Source organism: Euprymna scolopes, chromosome 37 (genome assembly GCF_053919585.1).
Source record: "Euprymna scolopes isolate OS-2025 chromosome 37, ASM5391958v1, whole genome shotgun sequence".
In the NCBI taxonomy this organism is placed as follows: domain Eukaryota; kingdom Metazoa; phylum Mollusca; class Cephalopoda; order Sepiida; family Sepiolidae; genus Euprymna; species Euprymna scolopes.
The window spans coordinates 5,718,989-5,738,197 of record NC_136518.1 but is presented as its reverse complement, the minus strand read 5'-3'; the positions used below and the strand labels follow the sequence as shown (position 1 = coordinate 5,738,197).

General features: G+C 33.6%; 1 protein-coding gene, 1 long non-coding RNA gene and 1 pseudogene across 3 annotated transcripts in view; 1 reads left to right on the top strand and 2 right to left on the bottom strand.

The window, feature by feature from the left end:
* The window catches only part of LOC145261048 (uncharacterized), a 40,085-nt gene extending 30,631 nt beyond the window's left edge, over nucleotides 1–9,454 (top strand). The window contains exon 2 of the long non-coding RNA XR_013864392.1: nucleotides 8,423–9,454. This is a non-coding gene — a long non-coding RNA (uncharacterized LOC145261048). The remainder of the gene's footprint in view (nucleotides 1–8,422) is intronic.
* Nucleotides 9,455–11,379: 1,925 nt separating this feature from the next.
* Nucleotides 11,380–11,505, bottom strand: LOC145261341 (U2 spliceosomal RNA; annotated as a pseudogene).
* A 4,569-nt stretch (nucleotides 11,506–16,074) lies between these two features.
* LOC145261046 (carnitine O-palmitoyltransferase 1, liver isoform-like) overlaps nucleotides 16,075–19,209 on the bottom strand; it is a 200,153-nt gene continuing 197,018 nt past the window's right edge. Inside the window, exon 18 of one of the 2 annotated variants that reach the window (XM_080119205.1) lies at nucleotides 16,075–16,209. In XM_080119205.1, coding sequence (XP_079975331.1) covers nucleotides 16,205–16,209 — 5 coding nt within the window. In that variant the 3' untranslated portion in view covers nucleotides 16,075–16,204. The remainder of the gene's footprint in view (nucleotides 16,210–19,209) is intronic. The other variant, XM_080119204.1, reaches the window with a different exon arrangement.

Sequence of the window (19,209 nt, the reverse complement as noted above, 5' to 3'; positions counted from 1 at the left end):
TGGAACTGGAATAAGGAATGTGAATCTGCTTTCCAAAATATCAAAAGATGTCTACTGTCAGACTTAGCATTGGCACATTTCAATCCAGAAAAGGAACTAATACTAGCAACGGACGCCAGTGATTACGGTGTTGGCGCTGTATTACTTCACAAGTATGAGGATGGTAGGACAAAAGCTATCGCCCATGCTTCAAGAACGTTGGTTGCAGCGGAGAAAAATTACAGCCAAATTGAAAAAGAGGCGCTGTCGATAATATTTGGAATTACAAAGTACAATCGATTTCTCCATGGACGATCTTTTATTTTGCAAACCGACCATAAACCCCTACTTACCATATTTGGATCAAAGAAAGGCATTCCCACACATACTGCGAATCGATTACAGCGATGGGCTGTAACCCTCTTAAACTATCAGTTTAAGATGGAACATGTATCCTCAAAAAAGTTAGGACACGCAGATGCATTATCACGGTTGATCCCTAAAAGAAGCGAAAGTTTCGAAGAAACGGTAATTGCTGCGCTTAAAGACGAAAGTGAATGTACAAGTTCAATGTGTAATATGATACGTGAACTTCCGGTAACTTTCGAAAAAATAAAAAAAGAGGCAGTAAATGACATTTTCATTAAGAAAATGAAAAATCAATTGGGATGGATAAAAAAAAATAAAAAGGTAGATCAAACAACGCCTTTTTCCATCTGTGAAGATGTGCTCATGTATGGTGAGAGGATCGTAATTCCACTAACGTTACAGAGGAAAATTCTGAAGGAATTTCATACAGGTCATCCGGGCATTTCGAGAATGAAATCCCTTATGAGAGGATATGTGTACTGGCCTGGTATGGACAAGGAAGTTGAAAAATGTGTCAAGACATGCAGAGGATGTCAATTAGCAGCTCGAGATCCTCCAGTAAAAACGACGCCATGGCCAAAGACGGACCTACCCTGGTCACGTCTGCATATTGATTATGCGGGACCTATAAATGGTTATTTTTACTTGATTATTGTAGATTCTTTTTCAAAATGGCCAGAAATATTTAAGTTTAGACATCCAACAGCAAAAAACACTGTGAGTGCGCTTAATGAAATTTTTAGCCGTTTTGGAGTGCCAAAAACCTTAGTGAGCGATAATGGAACAGCATTTACTGCTCATGAATTCAAAGAATTCTGTGACTCACTAAATATTCTACATATGACAACACCTGTGTACCATCCACGATCGAATGGGTTGGCCGAAAAATTTGTAGATACGTTTAAAAGGGCACTTAAGAAAAATCTTACTACGGACACAGACGAACAATGTATTCAAACATTTTTAGCAATTTACAGGGTGACACCAAATCCTAATAATAATGTCAATTCTTCCCCGGCTGAGCTAATGTTTGCAAGAAAGATAAGATCTGTCTTCGATAGGCTGCTACCAGAGAAAAAGAAAGTTTTCAAAAAAGAAAACCTTAATACCAAGTGCTTCTCCCCAGGTGAAAATGTATATTTCAAAAATTTTCAAAATGGACGAAATCAGTGGGTTGAAGGTATTATCAAAAAAAGGATTGGGAGCATGGTCTATACCATCCAAGGATTAAGTTTTGTCTGCAAAAGACACAGAAATCAAATACGTCCCAGACTGTCTCCAAATGTGGAAGAGACACCAATGGAAACATTGTGCGATATTTTTGATATACCAAAACCAGCGTGTGTACCGCAAACAATGAATATTTCGCCTGAACCGACCATACGGGCTGGACAGAAACCTTTACCCCGGGTAACGCTGACCAAAAGGAAAAGCGCAAGAAAGAGAAAAGTTACCAGGAGATTAAGCCCTGACCCTAAAAGGAAGAGGTATTTAAGCTAAAATCAGGAAGATTTCAGCTTCAGGGGGAGGTGTTGTGAAGGAACATAACTGGCTATACACCGGTTACAAACTGTATATATATATTGGACTGTTGGGCAGACAGCGGCAGACAGCGGCAGACAAGCAGTCGCAGTAAGACGGATAGTCTTACGTGTTGATTATCAGACTTTCTTCCCCATACTTGTTACTATGTACTTCTATTTACCTTAGGCGAGCAGCCTTACGTTTCTGTATTATAAATAAACCCCATTACACATACCACTCGGTGTAACTCACGTTTGTCTTTATTTCCTAAGTATTTAGGAATATAACAACAACCAACCAACCAACATGTTATTTCTGAATTTAATAATCAGTAAATCTTTCAGCCTCTTTAAAAAAGTATCTTATTTTCAATTTTAGTAAAAAAAACAAAAACAAAACAGTACAACGACTATCGTTTTATTATGTTCGGGAAATCGGTCAAAATACTAATTTTCAATTTATCAATCTGATGCACTTTGAAAATGCTAGAATATCTCTAAAACTAGGCCAGATTTTTTTTTTTTTTTTTTTTTTTTTTTTTTAATTAAAATTTTTACTCAGAAAAATGGTATGACTTACTTTGAAAAATGACCTAAATTGGCCTCCATGAGAAAAACTTCATGGAGACTTGAATAACGTCATAAATGTTGCTGCGAGACTGTTAGTGTTTACAGAAGCACGTTTGAACCAAAGTGAAGAAGAGATCTTTCTCGAAATATTATAGAATACAGATATTCCATCAGACCATCTGACGCAAGTAATCGCAAATAAAACGTATGAAATCTATAAATATATACACATGTATTTGTAATTTGTATCGATAAAACTATTCATCTGCTTCAGTTTGTGTCTTTCCGTTTCACCTCTGCATTGTATTGCCTTCTACATATTACATTTAATTATATAAATGTATATTTGTGCATGTGTAGAGGAGCACTTTAAATTGAGTTATGCATGCTAAGTTTCAATTTGTAAAACATTTTGACCATTTAGCAACTATTTTTACCAACTAAAACCAAATTGAATTTACTCCACAGGTCCTTATCCCGATATATCAAATTTCAAGTTTGGTAGTCTATTCTTTACATATAGATAAGGTCACGTTTTTATTTATTTATTTATTTATTTATATATATATATATATATATATATTCATTCAAGCACATCTGAACATAAGAGTTATTCTTTTTTCCGATTTTTCTCGATATCTTTTCCATTCGCCGAGCGGTCTTTTTTATTTCAGCTGGCATGTTGTATAAAATGGCACCCAAAAGTTTTTGTTCAGCCATATTCTATTTTATGTGCTTAAGACCAACACCTTATCTCCGATCCACAAAAACTGTGATATCCGGATTCAATGCTAAGGAAACCACCTCAGTTCTCGGTCAATTCAGCACTCTTCTACAGTGTATGGGTATCTCTTGCCAAGCTGACATACACGTAATAAAAAGTCCAGAAAGACCTGTCATCGGCTGGGAAACGTGTAAAAAGCTCAACTTACTAACAGCAAGCAAACTCCCAGTAAATCACATAATTAATTCTAACACACAAATCTCAACCCCTATCCTTAAATTTCTGGAGGACTATGCAGACCTATTTATTGGGTAAACTCAAAAACAAAATGGTTCACCTACACATAGATGAGAACATAACACCTATCACTCAGAGATACCGAAGAGTTCCCTTCTATGTGAGAAAAGACATAAAAGAGTTAATACGAAAAGACGAGAAATTGGGGGTAATCGAAAAGGCAGATGGACCAACCCCATGGGTATCTCCTATTGCTGTGGTACCGAAAAAGGACCCAAGTAAAATCAGTCTGCATTGACATGAGAGCAGCAAACAAAGCCATCAAAAGGGAACGACACCCAACCCCCACACTTGATGAGCTGAAAACCATTTTATCAGGAGCCAGTGTTTTCAGCAAACTAGGCCTGAAGAATCACGATACATAACCACTTTTGCAACGCATTTAGGCCTTTACAGGTACAAAAGGTTATTTTTCGGTGTCACCTCTGCCAGTGAGATATTGCAAGAGGAAATCAGCCAGGTACTTGCAGGAATTAAGGGAGCCATCAATGTAAGTGGCGCCATCCTTTGTTTTGGATTGTATCATCCTGATATGACCACCGATATTCAGCCGGTATACATAAACATCACAGGGGCAAATATTTTTTATTTTATTTTTAATTTTCTATTTTATAGTTTATAGTTTAATTTAGTTTCTTGTTAGTTATTGAATACTGTTAGTATATTTGTCCCGGTGTTAAATGAGATCCGGTTAAAAAGGGGCTATAGTTTTTTTGATAAGTATGGTTTCTAGTAATTTTAGTTGTGTGCAGTTTAGTTATTGAATTTTAGTCTTGTTAGTTAAGATATTTCTAATATCGGACAACTAGGTTTTTATCATGGGATGTTAGGTGTTGTTTTATGGCAATATTGTCAGCTAAATGATAGGTTAGTCATCGAGAGTGTTGTGACGTGGCCTATGTATGCATTATGAGTTTTTAGAGTTGGTTCGGAGACTTTCTTCAAAGAGGCAAATAAATTCATACACTACATTAGTTTGTTGGTGTTAGTATTATTGTTGTTTTTAAGTATTAAATTGGAGGTTTTAAATTTAGTATAATATATTAGTTTGATCTTTTTGTTTTGGTTGGTGGGTCTAGTGTATCTTTTAATTAGGTTTGTTATTTTTTCATCTGATTTGTACTTAGTGTGTAGTTGGTTTTTATAGTATACTTTGATGGTGTCGTTTTTGTTAGGGTTTATGTTTTTATTGTGGACTAGCGAGGGGTACCTGGCGTTGCCCGGGTGTTTGGAGGTGTGTGTGAAAACTCGGGGGGGGGGTTAAAATAAAAATATTTTGATAGGTAAGTATGAGGATTGAACCCGAACCGTTGAGGCAAAGTTGTAAATTAAAGTGTGAAAAAAAGAGTGCTACGGTTTTAACCATTGGGCCACCGCGAGATGCTAACAGAAAGACGTTTGAATTTATTTAATTACTTGGATTTGGCAGGTGCACGTTTTAATGACTTAATGAGGTCAAGTTTGACTGCGGGATAGCATTTCATTTACTGCGGGGACGCTTTTTTTATTTTTATTTTCCAAAGATGTTATAGGAAAAAGACTAACCCACATGCGGCGAGCGACAAATGTTGAATATTTATCTTCCCGAAGTCGAGCTAATTAAATAGACAGGCGATCTTCGTTGTTAACTCGGAGATATTACGATTTATATGTGATATAAAAAGTTTTAAAAAGTTGTTAGGCAACCGACCGCTTCTCTGAAAAAAGCCTTTTGTAGACATACAGAAAAAGCGAACACACATACATACATTTTCGCTTTTATATTTATAGATGAATGAAGGGCAAAATAGATTCACTGATTGATATAATAATTAAGTGAATGATTTTGTGCTACAAAACAGATACTGTCAACAGTTGTAAATGTCAACTGAATTAAAGGAATAAATTGTAAGATGGTCAACATCATCAAATTTGGAATATAGACTTTTTGTTATGTAAAAAGGGACAGACCTCAGTAATTAAATAGATAAGTTTGAAAATGAGATTTGGAAAAGGTTAAAATCGAACCCAGTAAGACAAGTTTAAAAAAAGAATACATATTGAAATCCGAGGAATGTAGAACGTCATTGTTTGTTGCAAATAACTAAATATTATTTATGTCTGTAAAAATTACTGTTCATTATTGACAGTCTAAGAGTTCCACATATCTTGCTTGTTGGGACCTCGGCGATGACGTCATTTTTTCAGCTGGCCGGCCATCTTTATAACGAAGGCCACGGGAATGTAGAACGATTGTCATTGTTTGTTGCAAATAACTAAATATTATTTATGACAGAGATAGATTTTTTTTTTTTTTTTTTTTACATGGGGGTCACCACTTATCAAAGCCCGAAGGCCACTCAGGGATAAGGGTTATTGTGTGTACAGTAATCAATGAGATAGTATTGTAGTAATCATTAGTATTGGGGGTTTTGATAGAGTCTTACTTAAGGGGGCGGTTTGTCAGGAGTTTGTTTATGTTGGACTTGAAGACATCCAGGTTGTAGTCAGGTGGGAAACAGGCAAGCGGCAGAGTTCCACTGGCGTGCAGTTCTAAGAAAGAAGCTTTTCTCATGGAATCTACATTTGGATTTAGGCACAGATAAAGAGTGAGTAAAATTATTGACAGTAGTTTCTGCCAGACAGGTGTTTCTTGTGAAAGATTGGTGAGGGGGGGACGAAATAATATTAATCGGTAGTGGTTGAATATATGCTTAAGTCCGAAATTGAATGAATCGAGACACATTCAAACCCCCACCACTAATTCCGTTCGCAACCAAATTTCAAACAGGTTATATAGTTGGATAGAACACCTCATTAGCTACATTTTGAAAAAAAAATTTCGAAAATTGGTTCAGTAGAAAAAAAGTTACAACAAAATTGGGTTCACAAACAGGAGAGTAAGTACATAAGTGACTAACGCTTTTTTTTCATTTTGCATAACTTTTTTTGTATATAAATATTTTTTACTGCGATTTTACCAATATGACATGTTAGCGTAACGGTTAGAGTACCGGGGGTTGGTGGAAAGATTTTAGGTTCAATCCCGTGTATCGTTTTTTTTTTTATAATTAAAAAACCGAACTTTTTTTTAATAACTAATTTTTTTTTAACTCTCCTTATGATTTTATAGCAAAAAATGGTGAATTTATCGATTGAAAATATTAGTGAATTCTATGAAATACATATTCTTTGAATGAACTCAAATTTTTCGTTATCACATTTGATGAAAAATGTAGTCCCATTTTGGCAATGCGTCTGACTAATGATGCTTTTGAACCGGTGACCAGCACTGCGATGTCATCAGCATCAGCCTGGGCATAAATATTCCTATTTTTAAACTCCTTTAAAGGAGGATTCAGCATACAGTTCCATAGTAAAGGTGATAAAATCCCACTTTGGGGGTTTCATTTAACTACTTCCCTTTTAACAGTTGCCCTTAGTTAGTTCTACTTGAACTGTTATGTGCCTCACTATATACTCAATCCATCGGATGAGTACTGGTGGCACATTGAGTTCTCGTAGCGACTTGAACATACTACTGATGGGTATGTTGTCAAAAGCTCCAACGATATCTAAAAAGACACAGAGTGCCATCTTCTTTTTTGTTAGTTTACGCTCTATACAGATCACGAATTCATGAACCGCAGTCTCGGTAGAGACCCTGGCTCGGAACTACTATGATTGAATGATAAATATTGCATAAATGTGTGTTTGAGAGCTAATTTGTTTTGACAATCATTAATAAATATTATAAATTTATATATTAATACAATAGCAATGCCTGGAAAAATCATGGATTATATGGAAAAATGCGCGCATGAAAAGTAATAAATTATTACAAATTATTAATTAAATAATAGAAAGAATTAAATGATCCTAATTATGATATAATAAAATTATTAATTTTTATGTAAATTATAAAATTAATTCCATCTACTAACTAACTAACTAATGAATTAATTTTATTCAAACAATTTTCACTACATAAATATATGCAAATAATAGGGGGGAAATAAGTTCAATCCAGCGACTGACACCCTTTCTAACTCAACAATAAACAACAACATATGCAAATAATAAATAAAATATTTATCAATATTCAAATTTTATTTTTAGCTGCAATATTTTAAGTCTAAAAAATTCTTATTTTTTACTTTACTAGAATATCTTGTTCTTTACTTTTTCAGGTTAAATTTCTTGTCCTTTACTTTTCCAGGTTTAATAAAATCTTAAGAATATTACTTTTCATGCGCTTTTTTCCATATAATATTATTTATGACAGAGTTAGATATGAACAATGCAGTTTAGAAATAATGATGAAATAAATAGGTTATAAATGAAACGATTCATTTAGGAATTTCTTTGTTTGCCAAAAGCGTATTTGGACATACATAGGTGAAATCCACGTGAATGAATTTCACATGTCGAAGCACGCCTCTGACATCATAAAGAAGGGAATTTTCAGTATATCGAGATGGGTTCGAGTCGGAAAGAGACACAGACAGGGCCAGAGAAGACGCAGTCGGTCAGACTGGGTGCTGATGCCTCTTGGAGGTGGGATGGGGGGGTGATAAGATCATGTATTCGTAAAAGCTTGAGTTCCTGATTAATCAATCAGCTGGTAGAATAAAAGAATCCTCATATATTTGTAAACTTGTCGTCATTACAACTGAAAGATAAATGTGTTTTTGTCTATCATCTGTGCAACACCCTTCAATTGTTAACTGTCTGTCACCTCCTCCGCAATCCTCAATGTATCTCTTCCTTCGATAGAAATGTCATTCCGATATATGTCTCAATATACGCATGCACGATATGCGCCCCCAAACTCCCCCTGTATGCAACATTTTGTCATTGATTGATTATATACAGATTTATATTTTTCCTCCCATCCAGAGAGAGCAGGAGCAGATCGATCGATTGTTCTAAATATTTATTTTCCTTTTCAACAAATGAATGTGTTTCTCTCTCATTTCAGTTTTTATCGTCTACAAATTGGTGAGCAGCCTGCACCAGAAGGAAATCCTGAAAGAGGAACGGCGGAAAGTGAAACAGCTGCGGAAGGAGAAGGAGCAAGGCAAGAAATTTAAGAAAAAGTAGCAGAAGATGATGGCAACGTTCAACGCTCTCTCCCCACCCTCCCAACCATCCTGATGCGTTTCATCATCCACCTTGGCATCCAACGAAGATCTTTATCTTTGATCTTCGGTAACCACACGCCAACCTTGGAGCAAATCAAATTCTGAATCTACAAAGATGGCGTTTCTATTTTGATATCTGGAACAATTGGGCTCAACAAAATTTTTTTTCCTGTGAAGAGGGTATGGGAGAGATTTTAGGGGGTTGTGGGTAGCACCCCAACCCACCCATCCACCAACCTCTGTTAATCTCTCCCTATAAAGGGGTGGGTGGAAGGAGTATATTTCTGTGATTCTTTGGTCTTGATCCTTGTCTCTCTTTTGCAGCTGGAAGGAATAATCCATTCCAAAGACTTATCTTCTAGTATGTAAAAGACGGTTATGTGTGTGCATGTTCAGCTAAAAGTCAAAAACTACGAAACAAACACCAGCAAAATTGGTAAATTCTTCAAAATAGTCCATTCCAAAGAAATTTTTTTTTCTTTTTTTTATTGAAAGAAAAAACACAAATAATACGATAATGAATGCAGGAAGATGCAAGGGGGGGGGGGTATTAGTCTTTCTATATTTCTTGTGATAAAGGGTCGCTTGGTCAGTATATACACATATTAGTGATGGGACGATTCCAATACAATTCCTGATTCCAATATTTTATAAATCTCTAAATATTTAATAATTAGTTGTTATTTTTCCTTTACCGTAAAACACGTAAAATGTGGAGATGTTTTCCTAAACGTAAAAATACACTGGGGGTGAGATGATAATCTATGGATTTTAGTTTTACTGATATTTTAAATCAATAAATATTATTTTATTATTACCAGCACTGGAATATTTTGTTTTAAACAAAATAAAATAAACAAAAAACAAAAGAATTGATTTGGCATCGGAAAATATGCATACATTTTTCCGATTGCGATACCTCCCCCCTTCTGATTTTTTTTGATTCCTTATTCCGATTAATCGTCCCAACGCTATATATATATATATATATAATCTCATTTAAAATAGAAATATATATTTTTAAAGTTTTTTTTTTTTTAATTGCCATTCATATGCACATATGATTAAAGTCGTCTGAAATTTTTCTCAACTGGGAACTGGGGAAAAGTAGACGTGCAAAAATGAATAAAATATGACTTGTGCGTTATATATTCAAGAATATATTTTATTTTAATTTAAAAAAAAAAAAATAGTTTTTAACAAATATTTAAATACTGTATTCGTATATAATGGTAATTTTAGAAATATATTTGCAAAAAAAAAAGATTTTTTTTTTTTTTTTTTTTCTTATAAAAATATATTTTAGGATTTAAAACAAACAAAACTAACATGTTTCTGTGATTTTTTTTTTTTTTTTTTTTTTTTTTTTTTTTATTACAATCCTGCCACCATGAAAAAGCACTTTCCCATTTTTTTTTTTTTTTTTTTTAAAAGATTGGTTTTCCGAGTGGATATTCCGACAGTCACAAACTCATAGGATCTTATTAGTACATTCCAATACCCAAATAATTAACAAATATTTTTATTTTTTATTTTTACTGCATCATTAAATTATGAATGTCTATGGCCATTTTACAGATTAGAAAAGACAAACGTGCTATTTTGCCGTTCAAGTTCACGTAGCATAATAAAATGTGGACCCAAATATAAGAATGGTAAGCAGTTTGTTTTGGAATTTTTTCCTGATGAGGAAAGACGTAACGGATAAAATGCTAAGTAAAATAAGTAAAACCCAGTTCTGAGTAACCTTCTGGAGGTTGAAAGTTCAATCCTCGGTGCAAGTGGTACTAAAATAAAAAAAACAATTACAAATAGGTCCTGCACTGTAAAGGTCCCCAGATGTCTTAAAACTCTATTCTAATAGCTTCTTTATTCAGCTCTCTTGTCTATAGAATTTTCATCCATGCTCCCTGTTTCTCAGTCCATATCAATGTACATAAATTTAAATGTAATGTGGACAAACATCTTGCTGCTCAAATCTCCACTTAGGTTGCTCCTGATGAATCTGTCTGTAACTGCTTATGTCACAATGGCAATATAAAAGTTTTTAAAAACACATATCAGTAATAATTTTTATTTTTTTAACTAAAGAGTTAATGTTTATCAAGGCCCAAAGGCCACTAGAGTATAAGGGTAAAAATTAAGACTACTTTTTATTCGAATACACAGGTCTTAAGAGTTTGTGCAGAGGAATATCTTATACATGTCAAGTCGACAACTTTTAAGGCTTAGAAAAAAAAAAGTGTTATTAACGTTTTATTATAACTATTTGTACGCTTGAGCGTAAAATCGCAGCCGTGATGCAAGGCAGTCATGAAATGTTATCTTCTTCCCCTCTTGGTATTTAGGTACAGACGTTGTAGTAAGCATCACTATACAGCATCACATGTTTGCTTTCTATGCTATCCAGTCCAAAGGATTGATATCGGTCGAGTTACATGCTGTCGTATTGCTTTTGACTCGCTTATATATTATTTTTTTTAACTCCTGGTGGAGGTGAATTATAAAGAAACTACAGTTTCTCATATCAACGTAAATGAGCAAGAATTGGTTAAAAAGAAAATGTCTGCTTGGTGACGGCTTCAGATTTTAAAAATGAAATTTACAAGCAGTGTCTATCAAAAAAGTTACCTATTAAATTTTTGGTTGGTTGGAGATTATTTTTGTGGTGGTGGGGGTATTTAAAAAATTTTATTTTATTTATTTATTTTTTTTCTAAGTATTAACACATGAGAAAATCAAACCGGTTTTTATAATCTACTAGCGGGGGGGGGGGGGGACTGACTGGTTGTAAAATGGGTGATCATTTTACATGAAATTAATACAGAAAAGTGATCCCCCACTTTATATCACAATAAGTACAGCATGTAGTAAGAACAGATACTACACTTTGATCTTGGCCAAAAGGCCAAGAAAAGCTGTATTTATTTGCTCCCCCACCGAGCAAATTAGGCACAAGGCCGATTTTTAATGTGAGGAGTGAAGGGGAAATGGGGACCAACTCCCCGGGGACTAGGGGAGCTGGATAGTGACAATTCGTATGAAGGGTTGCCCCTACATTGACCAAGGTCTTATATGTGGGGTTTCCGCCACATGGTTTTTGCTTGCAGTATCTGCCGGAACATATACTATACTTTGATCTTGGCCAAAAAGCCAAGAAAAGGGTATTTATTTTGTCCCCCACCGAGCAAATTAGGCACAAGGCCGATTTTTAATGTGAGGAGTGAAGGGGAAATGGAGACCAGCTACCCAGGGAGTAGGAGAGCTGGATAGTGACAATTGGTATGAAGGGTTACCCCTAGGTTGACCAAGGTCTTATATGTGTGGCTGCCCCCACATATGGTTTTTGCTTGCAGTATCCGGAACAGATACTACACTTTGAGATATTAAATCCTTTATTCATGTTAAAAAAATCAACAATCTTGGCAAAAAGGCCAAGAAAAGTTTTAAAAGCTAAGAACAGAATCTATTAACAACAGACCTTTGATCTTAACCAAAAAGGCCAAGCACAAAAGTGTTACGGACAGACCGACCGACGGAGTGATTTATAGAGTCGCATGCAAGTGACTCTATAAAAATGCCGCTAAAATAAAAGTGGTCTAAAATGAAGATTTTTTTTTTTCCATAAATGCAACTTGTTAAATTCAGATTTCAAAACTGGAAGCCATTACAAAGTAGATTTTCTCTTTAACCCAAGGGCTACTTGTCAAGTTTTCCAAACTTTCTTGTGTCAAATTGATTGTGAATAGGCAACGATTAAACAAAAGCTAAATCAAACTTTAAAAAAAATGCGCATGGGTTGGGTTGAGGGAGGACAGATCAGCCGTGCAGGTGGAACCACCAAATATAAATGGAACTTGTATACATGGGCGGGAATGATATTTGTTTACAAGGTTAGGATTGTCTAGGAAAGGGTAAAACAGTAATTTCATTATTTTTTGATTTATGCATCAAACTTTGGTTTTCACTTTGTCTTCATGACTTGGTCTTATTGATTCCCCTCGAACCTTTCATTTTGATACCAGCTTTGAGGCAGCCCTGGAATTAGCCACTGACCTTCGTTACTTAGGAAACCAAATACTCATCCAACTTGAATTTGTTAGTGTCTCCTTCCACTGCACCACGGCTACAGAAAAGCGCAAACGTTCGTCACTGTTTCCTGATTTAGAAAACCGAATGCTTCAGCTGTTCATTCGTCATGTTGCACTTGAATCTGTTGGTGTCTTGTCCCACTCCAGACCCCCACACCTTTCTAGGCTACAGAAAAAGAAGCGAAGAGATTCTAGTAGCTAGATTATGTATAGGACACATACATATTAATCAAAAACATTTAATAAAAATAGGCGAAAAGTCTTCGATGTATATCGATATCGGACGTGTGTATGTCATGTCAAGAATTTTTAACAGTCGAACGTATAGTAATAGTCATAATATGTAAGAAAGGTGAAGGAAATTAAAGTCGAAAAATCTAACCCGACCTTAAACTTTTTCCAAATAAGTTAAATTCTCCAAAAACATTTGATTTCAATTTTTTATATTTTTTCCTTTCTCAAAACATAGAATTCTATGATAATTATTCTATTTGACAAATTATATTGGGCATTAAATAGCTCATAGATGGTCAAAATGCCGTGAATCAAAACAATCCACTGTACCCCACGCATAAAGTAGTAGGAATTGCGGTCAAGGGTGCTTGTGTACAATTGGGGCTATAAAAAGCTTTTTTTCAAGAAAAAACTTTGATATACATATCTGTCGCCATACAAAGATGTCGTATTTCAAAATTTACATAAATCAATTAGGTAACTTTATTTTTTTCTATTTTTTTTTTTTTTTAAGAAAATCATTCCCTCCCCCAATATAAACTCGGGAGGGGGGGGGTCAACGCATGGGTGCTCATTTTATGTTAGATCGTGTTCATAAACGTTATTTTCGTCTTCAGCATCCCCGAAAATCTATTAAAGTGGTAATTTCAAAGAATTTTTCAAGGGTAGAAAGATCTTTTTGTTTTTTTTATTTTTTTCAAAATGGATTGTCTGTCCTTGTTGATCATTTGTAATTAAGACGGCGCACAAATCTTTCGATAAAATGTCATAAAATTTGATTTTCTTAAAATAATAAAAAAACAAATTTATGGGATTTTTTGGAATATAGAATCTTCGTGCGCTGACATAAAGATTTTTCTTGAAAAAAATTTTTTTATAGGTCCAAACATAAACAAGCACCCAGTCAAGCATACTGGGAGGACAGATGTCAGGTGAAATGTGATCGATGAAATTCCCTTACAATCGTACTCGAGTCTTCTGGCTGATATAGCAGGGAGCTGAGTTTTGCTGGCACACATATAGTCTACCTGCAGCTACTGGGTTTATCTAGTGTTTTTACGACCTTATTCAGAACGTAGGTAGTCATCTATGTTCAGCATCAGATCATCAAACGTGCGTTTTTCTTTCTGATATTGCCTTTGTAGTTGTATCCTAAATCTTGCAGTTGTTTTCTGATCGCACCTACTCTCCTCCTCCTGATTCAGTGGAAATCTAAAATTTCTTTGTTTTTGGTTCTGGTGCAGATTCCATGAAGTATTCAGCATCTCTTCCACAAATATGGAGGCTCAAAATTGTCCAAAATCAATTCTGCGAGGTCAAAAAAAAAAAAAATTCAGTGTCCTGAATTTTTCAGTTCCTTTTTAACCTGACCTGACTTGATCTCCCCTCTTCCTACTGATTTTGAGGAAGTCTAAAAAAAAAATAAAAAAATAACAGAAATAATCATTTGTGATACCATCTGTGTCCCCCTTCCTCCAAATGTTGAAGTGAGTGAGAAAGAGACAAAGGAGTATGACAAAGGAAATGGGTTTATTGGTAGAAAAATGGATAGGAAATGATTCACAATGGAACACAAAAGGAAGCTAAAATGGGATAGTTGATCAATGTGTAACGAACAGAAGACTGGACAGAAAAGATAGATATATTTAGAGTTGCTTTATGGCCAGTTTTAGGTGTGGCTGTTTGTTTTGCAATGGTTTACGACAGCTGGACATTTTATGGAGTCTTTGACAGTCTCCAGTTGAGGGAGTTACTAATTGGACACAGTTTAATACAGGTTGTGGCTTGGAGCAGATGGGAGAAAATAAGTTGGTCGACTAACTGACACGGCCTCAACAGACAGTCGACAAAGATGTAGACGTATTATACATTATTTTCATGAAGACAAGATTGACAACGAAGCTAATAAAATACAAGTAGGTATAAAATTAGTAGTTGAAACTTGTAAACAAATATCACCTGCTCACGATAATATAATATATATATAATATATATATTTATAGATATATAAAGCTCAAAACAAATTATTATGCAAATATGAAGGGTATATTTTTGTTTCAAATATTTTTAATTTTAAAAATATTTTTTGAAAAAAAAAAATTTAGTCTTATTCTGAAAAAAAAATTAAAAAATATTTACTCACCAAAACAAATGAAAATTATTTAAAAATAACAAAATTTATTGAAATTATTTTTTTAAATTGCCAACTTTATTCGTTAGTGTTAATAACGAAAAACAAAAGAATATATGAATTTATATATATATATATATATATATATATGACAAACTTATGTGCACAAATTTCTGGAGAAAAAAAATCTCAGTAAAACTTTTATGAGGGCCATTCCAAAAGTAAAGCCTCCTTTTTTTTTTTTAAATTTTTTTTTTATATAACTCAAAAAGTTAAAGAGCTACAAAGACGGGTTTGGTACCATTATAACGAGTGACCTTTTGTGCTCCAGAATTTATTTTTCTACATAGTCACCACCATTCTAAATACAATTTTGCTAGGAATTCAATGATGCATCTCTGCTTCTGACACACGTCCATGATGGGTTGCTTTCTTATTCTCACACCATCAATATCTGCAGAAGAGAAATAAACTTCCAGGTTATGAATGCATGAGTTCAGTCATCATAATAATCCAATTTGTAATCCCGTCTGATCTATTCAGGCGGAATTAACAAAAAAAAAAAAAGGAGCCATTACTTTTGGAATGCCCCTTCGTAGTTTAAAAATATAGTCATTTTTCTCTTCTCATCATCCAATTCTCTTAAGACGGTTTGTAGGAAAAAAAAAGAAAACTTCTCTTGTTAAAATTTCGACTTCATCTTTTCTGCACGTAGAGTTCAAACAGGAAATAGTTTTTCCTTTTAACTGATTGTTTTGTTTTAGAAATGGTTAAAAAAAAAAACAACAAAAAAAAAAAAACAATGGAAAAGCTCCCAAGAGTCTACAGAAGACATTCCATGTTTGTGATTTTTTTATTTTTGTGTTGTATTATTGCTGTCGTATGGACAGTGTTACAGGCAATGTTATTATCATAGTGTTGTGGTTACAAATGGAGATAAGCTGCCTAGTTAGTGAATGATTATTGCGTTTGTATTTTTTTTTCTGCAAATTTTCTTCACTTTCTTTGCAAGAACCACAAAATGGTAAACTTGGTTTCCTGCATTCCTCAGAACTGTTCTGGAATCGCTTCCTTTGTTTCCCTAGGGTCTATATCCATATGGGCATCTTAATCAGCAGTAGAACCTTGCGTCTCGGTCACAATATGACTTATATTGAATTGAATCAAACTAAAAAAAAAAAAAAAAGTCACTTGTACATTAGTGTTATTTTAAACAATTATTTTGTTTTCATTTTTTTAAGCATTCCTTTCAAAGTGGAGACAACTCAAGAAGACCCTATCAGAAAATGATAACATTTCATTTAACTTTTAGTTAAAAACAAGGGTACACTAAAGCAGGGTTTCCCAAAGTGGGCTCCGTGAATGTGGTGGAGGGGCTTCGGAAGTCCTTTCTTAAAGAGGACCAAATGCTTTATGTGGAAAATAAAATGGCTGCTGACATTTAATTATTAATCTTTTTTACTGGAAAGAGATTTGATACATAACTACAAGTTTAAAGAGTTTCAGGATGGTTTGTGAAAAAGAAAATGAATTAACAAAAAAATGCAACATTTTTTGATTTATCAAAAACCAAAAAATGGTTGTTCACATTATCATTAGTTATGTGTTGAAGTTGGAAATGTTTTTCATATTTATTTTAGAAATTATCTTAGTGCTTTGTGAAAAACTTTTGCCCTGTTCAGGGACTCCATGGTGTCCTGAAGTTTGGGAAACCCTGCATTAAAGTAATATAATAACACAAAATAAAACATTATGTGAACATGCATTTAATTTAAATGAAAGAAATTCTCAAATGAATAAAAGTTGTTATTATTGAATTCGAAAAAAACAAAAAACTGTAAAAAGTATCAGAATGTTAAAAAAAAAAGAAAAAAAAAAAGGAAAAACTATTTTTGAAGGGTTTATCTACACTAGTGATGGGACAATTATATTTTTCCCGATTCTGATACAATTATCGATTCCAATTCTTTCTAAATCTCTAAATATTTAACTGTAAAATTGTTATTTTGTCCCGATTACTGTAAAAACACATCTTAAATGTGCATATATTTTCTCAAATGTAAAAACACACTTGTGAGGGGATGATCTAGAGAGTTTAGTCTTACTGGAAATTTAAATCAAATATTTTATTACTACAAGCAGTGGAATAAAAAAGATAATTTGAGGAATAGATTTTGGCATTGGAATATAGGCTCAAATTTTTACGATACCGATGCTGATATCCCAAAAAGCTCCCATTATTTATTTTTATATATATATATATATATATATATATATATATATACATTGATGGTCTTAGTAAAACGTTTAAGAGTTTGCTGTTTACTCTATACATAAACCCTTGAAAGAACCTACAGAACCAGGGTACCCAGTTAGTCATTTATTATAATCATTTATTATGAATCAAAGAAAAAGAATGCCAACATAATTTTTCGATACTATTAAACCAAAGAAGAAAAAATGTTGCCCATCATGATGCGTATGCAAACCATACAATCTCTCGATGAGAATTAATGATTCTTTTGGATTAGGTTTTCCTTCATATTATTTAAATTCTTCGGATTACCATTCTCATCTTGAGTGTCGTTTTGCAAAATGTTTCTGTCAATGTAAATTCCGATCTTAAGGTATATTTTGTTGCACAGAATTTTGAATGGAACCTGTGGCACAGTGGATAGAGTAATTGATGAAATTTCAATTTTTTTCCTCGATTCGGATAAAATTATCGATTCTATACTAAATTCCCGATTCCGATTCGTTTATTAATCTCTCAATATTTAACCATAAAAGTTTTATTTTGTCCTGATTACTGTAATTGCATCTTAAATGTGCTTATTTTTTCTCAAACGTAAAAACATACTTGTGAGGGGGGGGTGATCTAGAGACTTTAGTCTTACTGGAAGTTTAAATCAATATTTGTTTTATTATTACTGTGGAAGACGTTTCTTTAACCAAAATCAAATAAAAAAGATACAGGAATCGGTTTTGGCATCGGAAAATAGGCACAATTTTTTCCAATGCCGCAAAAAGCTCTGATTTTTCTGATTTCTGATTAATCGTCCCAACACTAATCTACATTTTAGTTTTCACACAAAAGATAACTCGACTGGACAAGTCACAGAAAACATTTTCGAACTGATTTACTGTAATGCTTGAAATTCTATTGGTTATTTTAGCTTTTAAATCTTCGAATGAAGTAGGTTTGGTTGCATACACAATCATTGTCACATATCCCCATTAAAAAAAACGATATCATTGGTCCCCCGACAAAGGAAAAATTAAACCTAGTAATTTTCATCCATTCATCTGTTCGTTTGTTCGCATTTTTCTCAATAACCATGCCTTGAATTTTTTTTTTAAATTTTGCACAAACATTAGTCATGGTGAAAGTAAATTTTTCACTTGTGGAAGGAGAAGCCTCATGCTCGGCTTGTTAATCAAGGAGATAGATTACTTTTTTCCGCCATGGATCAAATTGATTTTGAAAAAATTTTTCTTTTTTAACTTATTTAAAAAATTATTGCAAATTTTGTGAAGAATTCAATATTAATACTTAAAACTAGTTAGATGAAACTTAATATCGTGTTTACAGATTATTTCTATTGTAAATACAAAGAAACTTGTACATTTTTTAACATGCACACAATTTATGGACACCATACATATATATATATATATATATATATATATATATATGTATATATATTATTCATCTATTTGCCTGTCCATTCTCCCTTTTCTCGGAAACTACTTGGTCGATCTGACTGAACATTTTCATGAGCCTTTGTTATAATGTATGTTATGTTCAATGCATAGTTAGGATTAATACAGATTAGTCACCACAAAACCACATTTACTAGAAGTTTTCTCAGAAACTACTGCGCCGATCTGTCTAAAAATGAATCTTTATACGGTGCAGCGAATTAAGTATTATGGTATCCATTCAATGCACAATTAAGGATTAGTGTTGGAAAAATCGGCACAAATTCAACAATATTCAACTATCAAGTTGATATAAAACACTCATTTTAAGTCGATAAGTTTTAACTTAGTCCGTTAGAAATTGAAAAAATTTTAGTTTTATACTATCTGTACTTCTGACGATTTCTTCCAATTTATATTCAGCTTATCTCCCTTTTATTGCAGCGCTATAGTAATACTACTATTA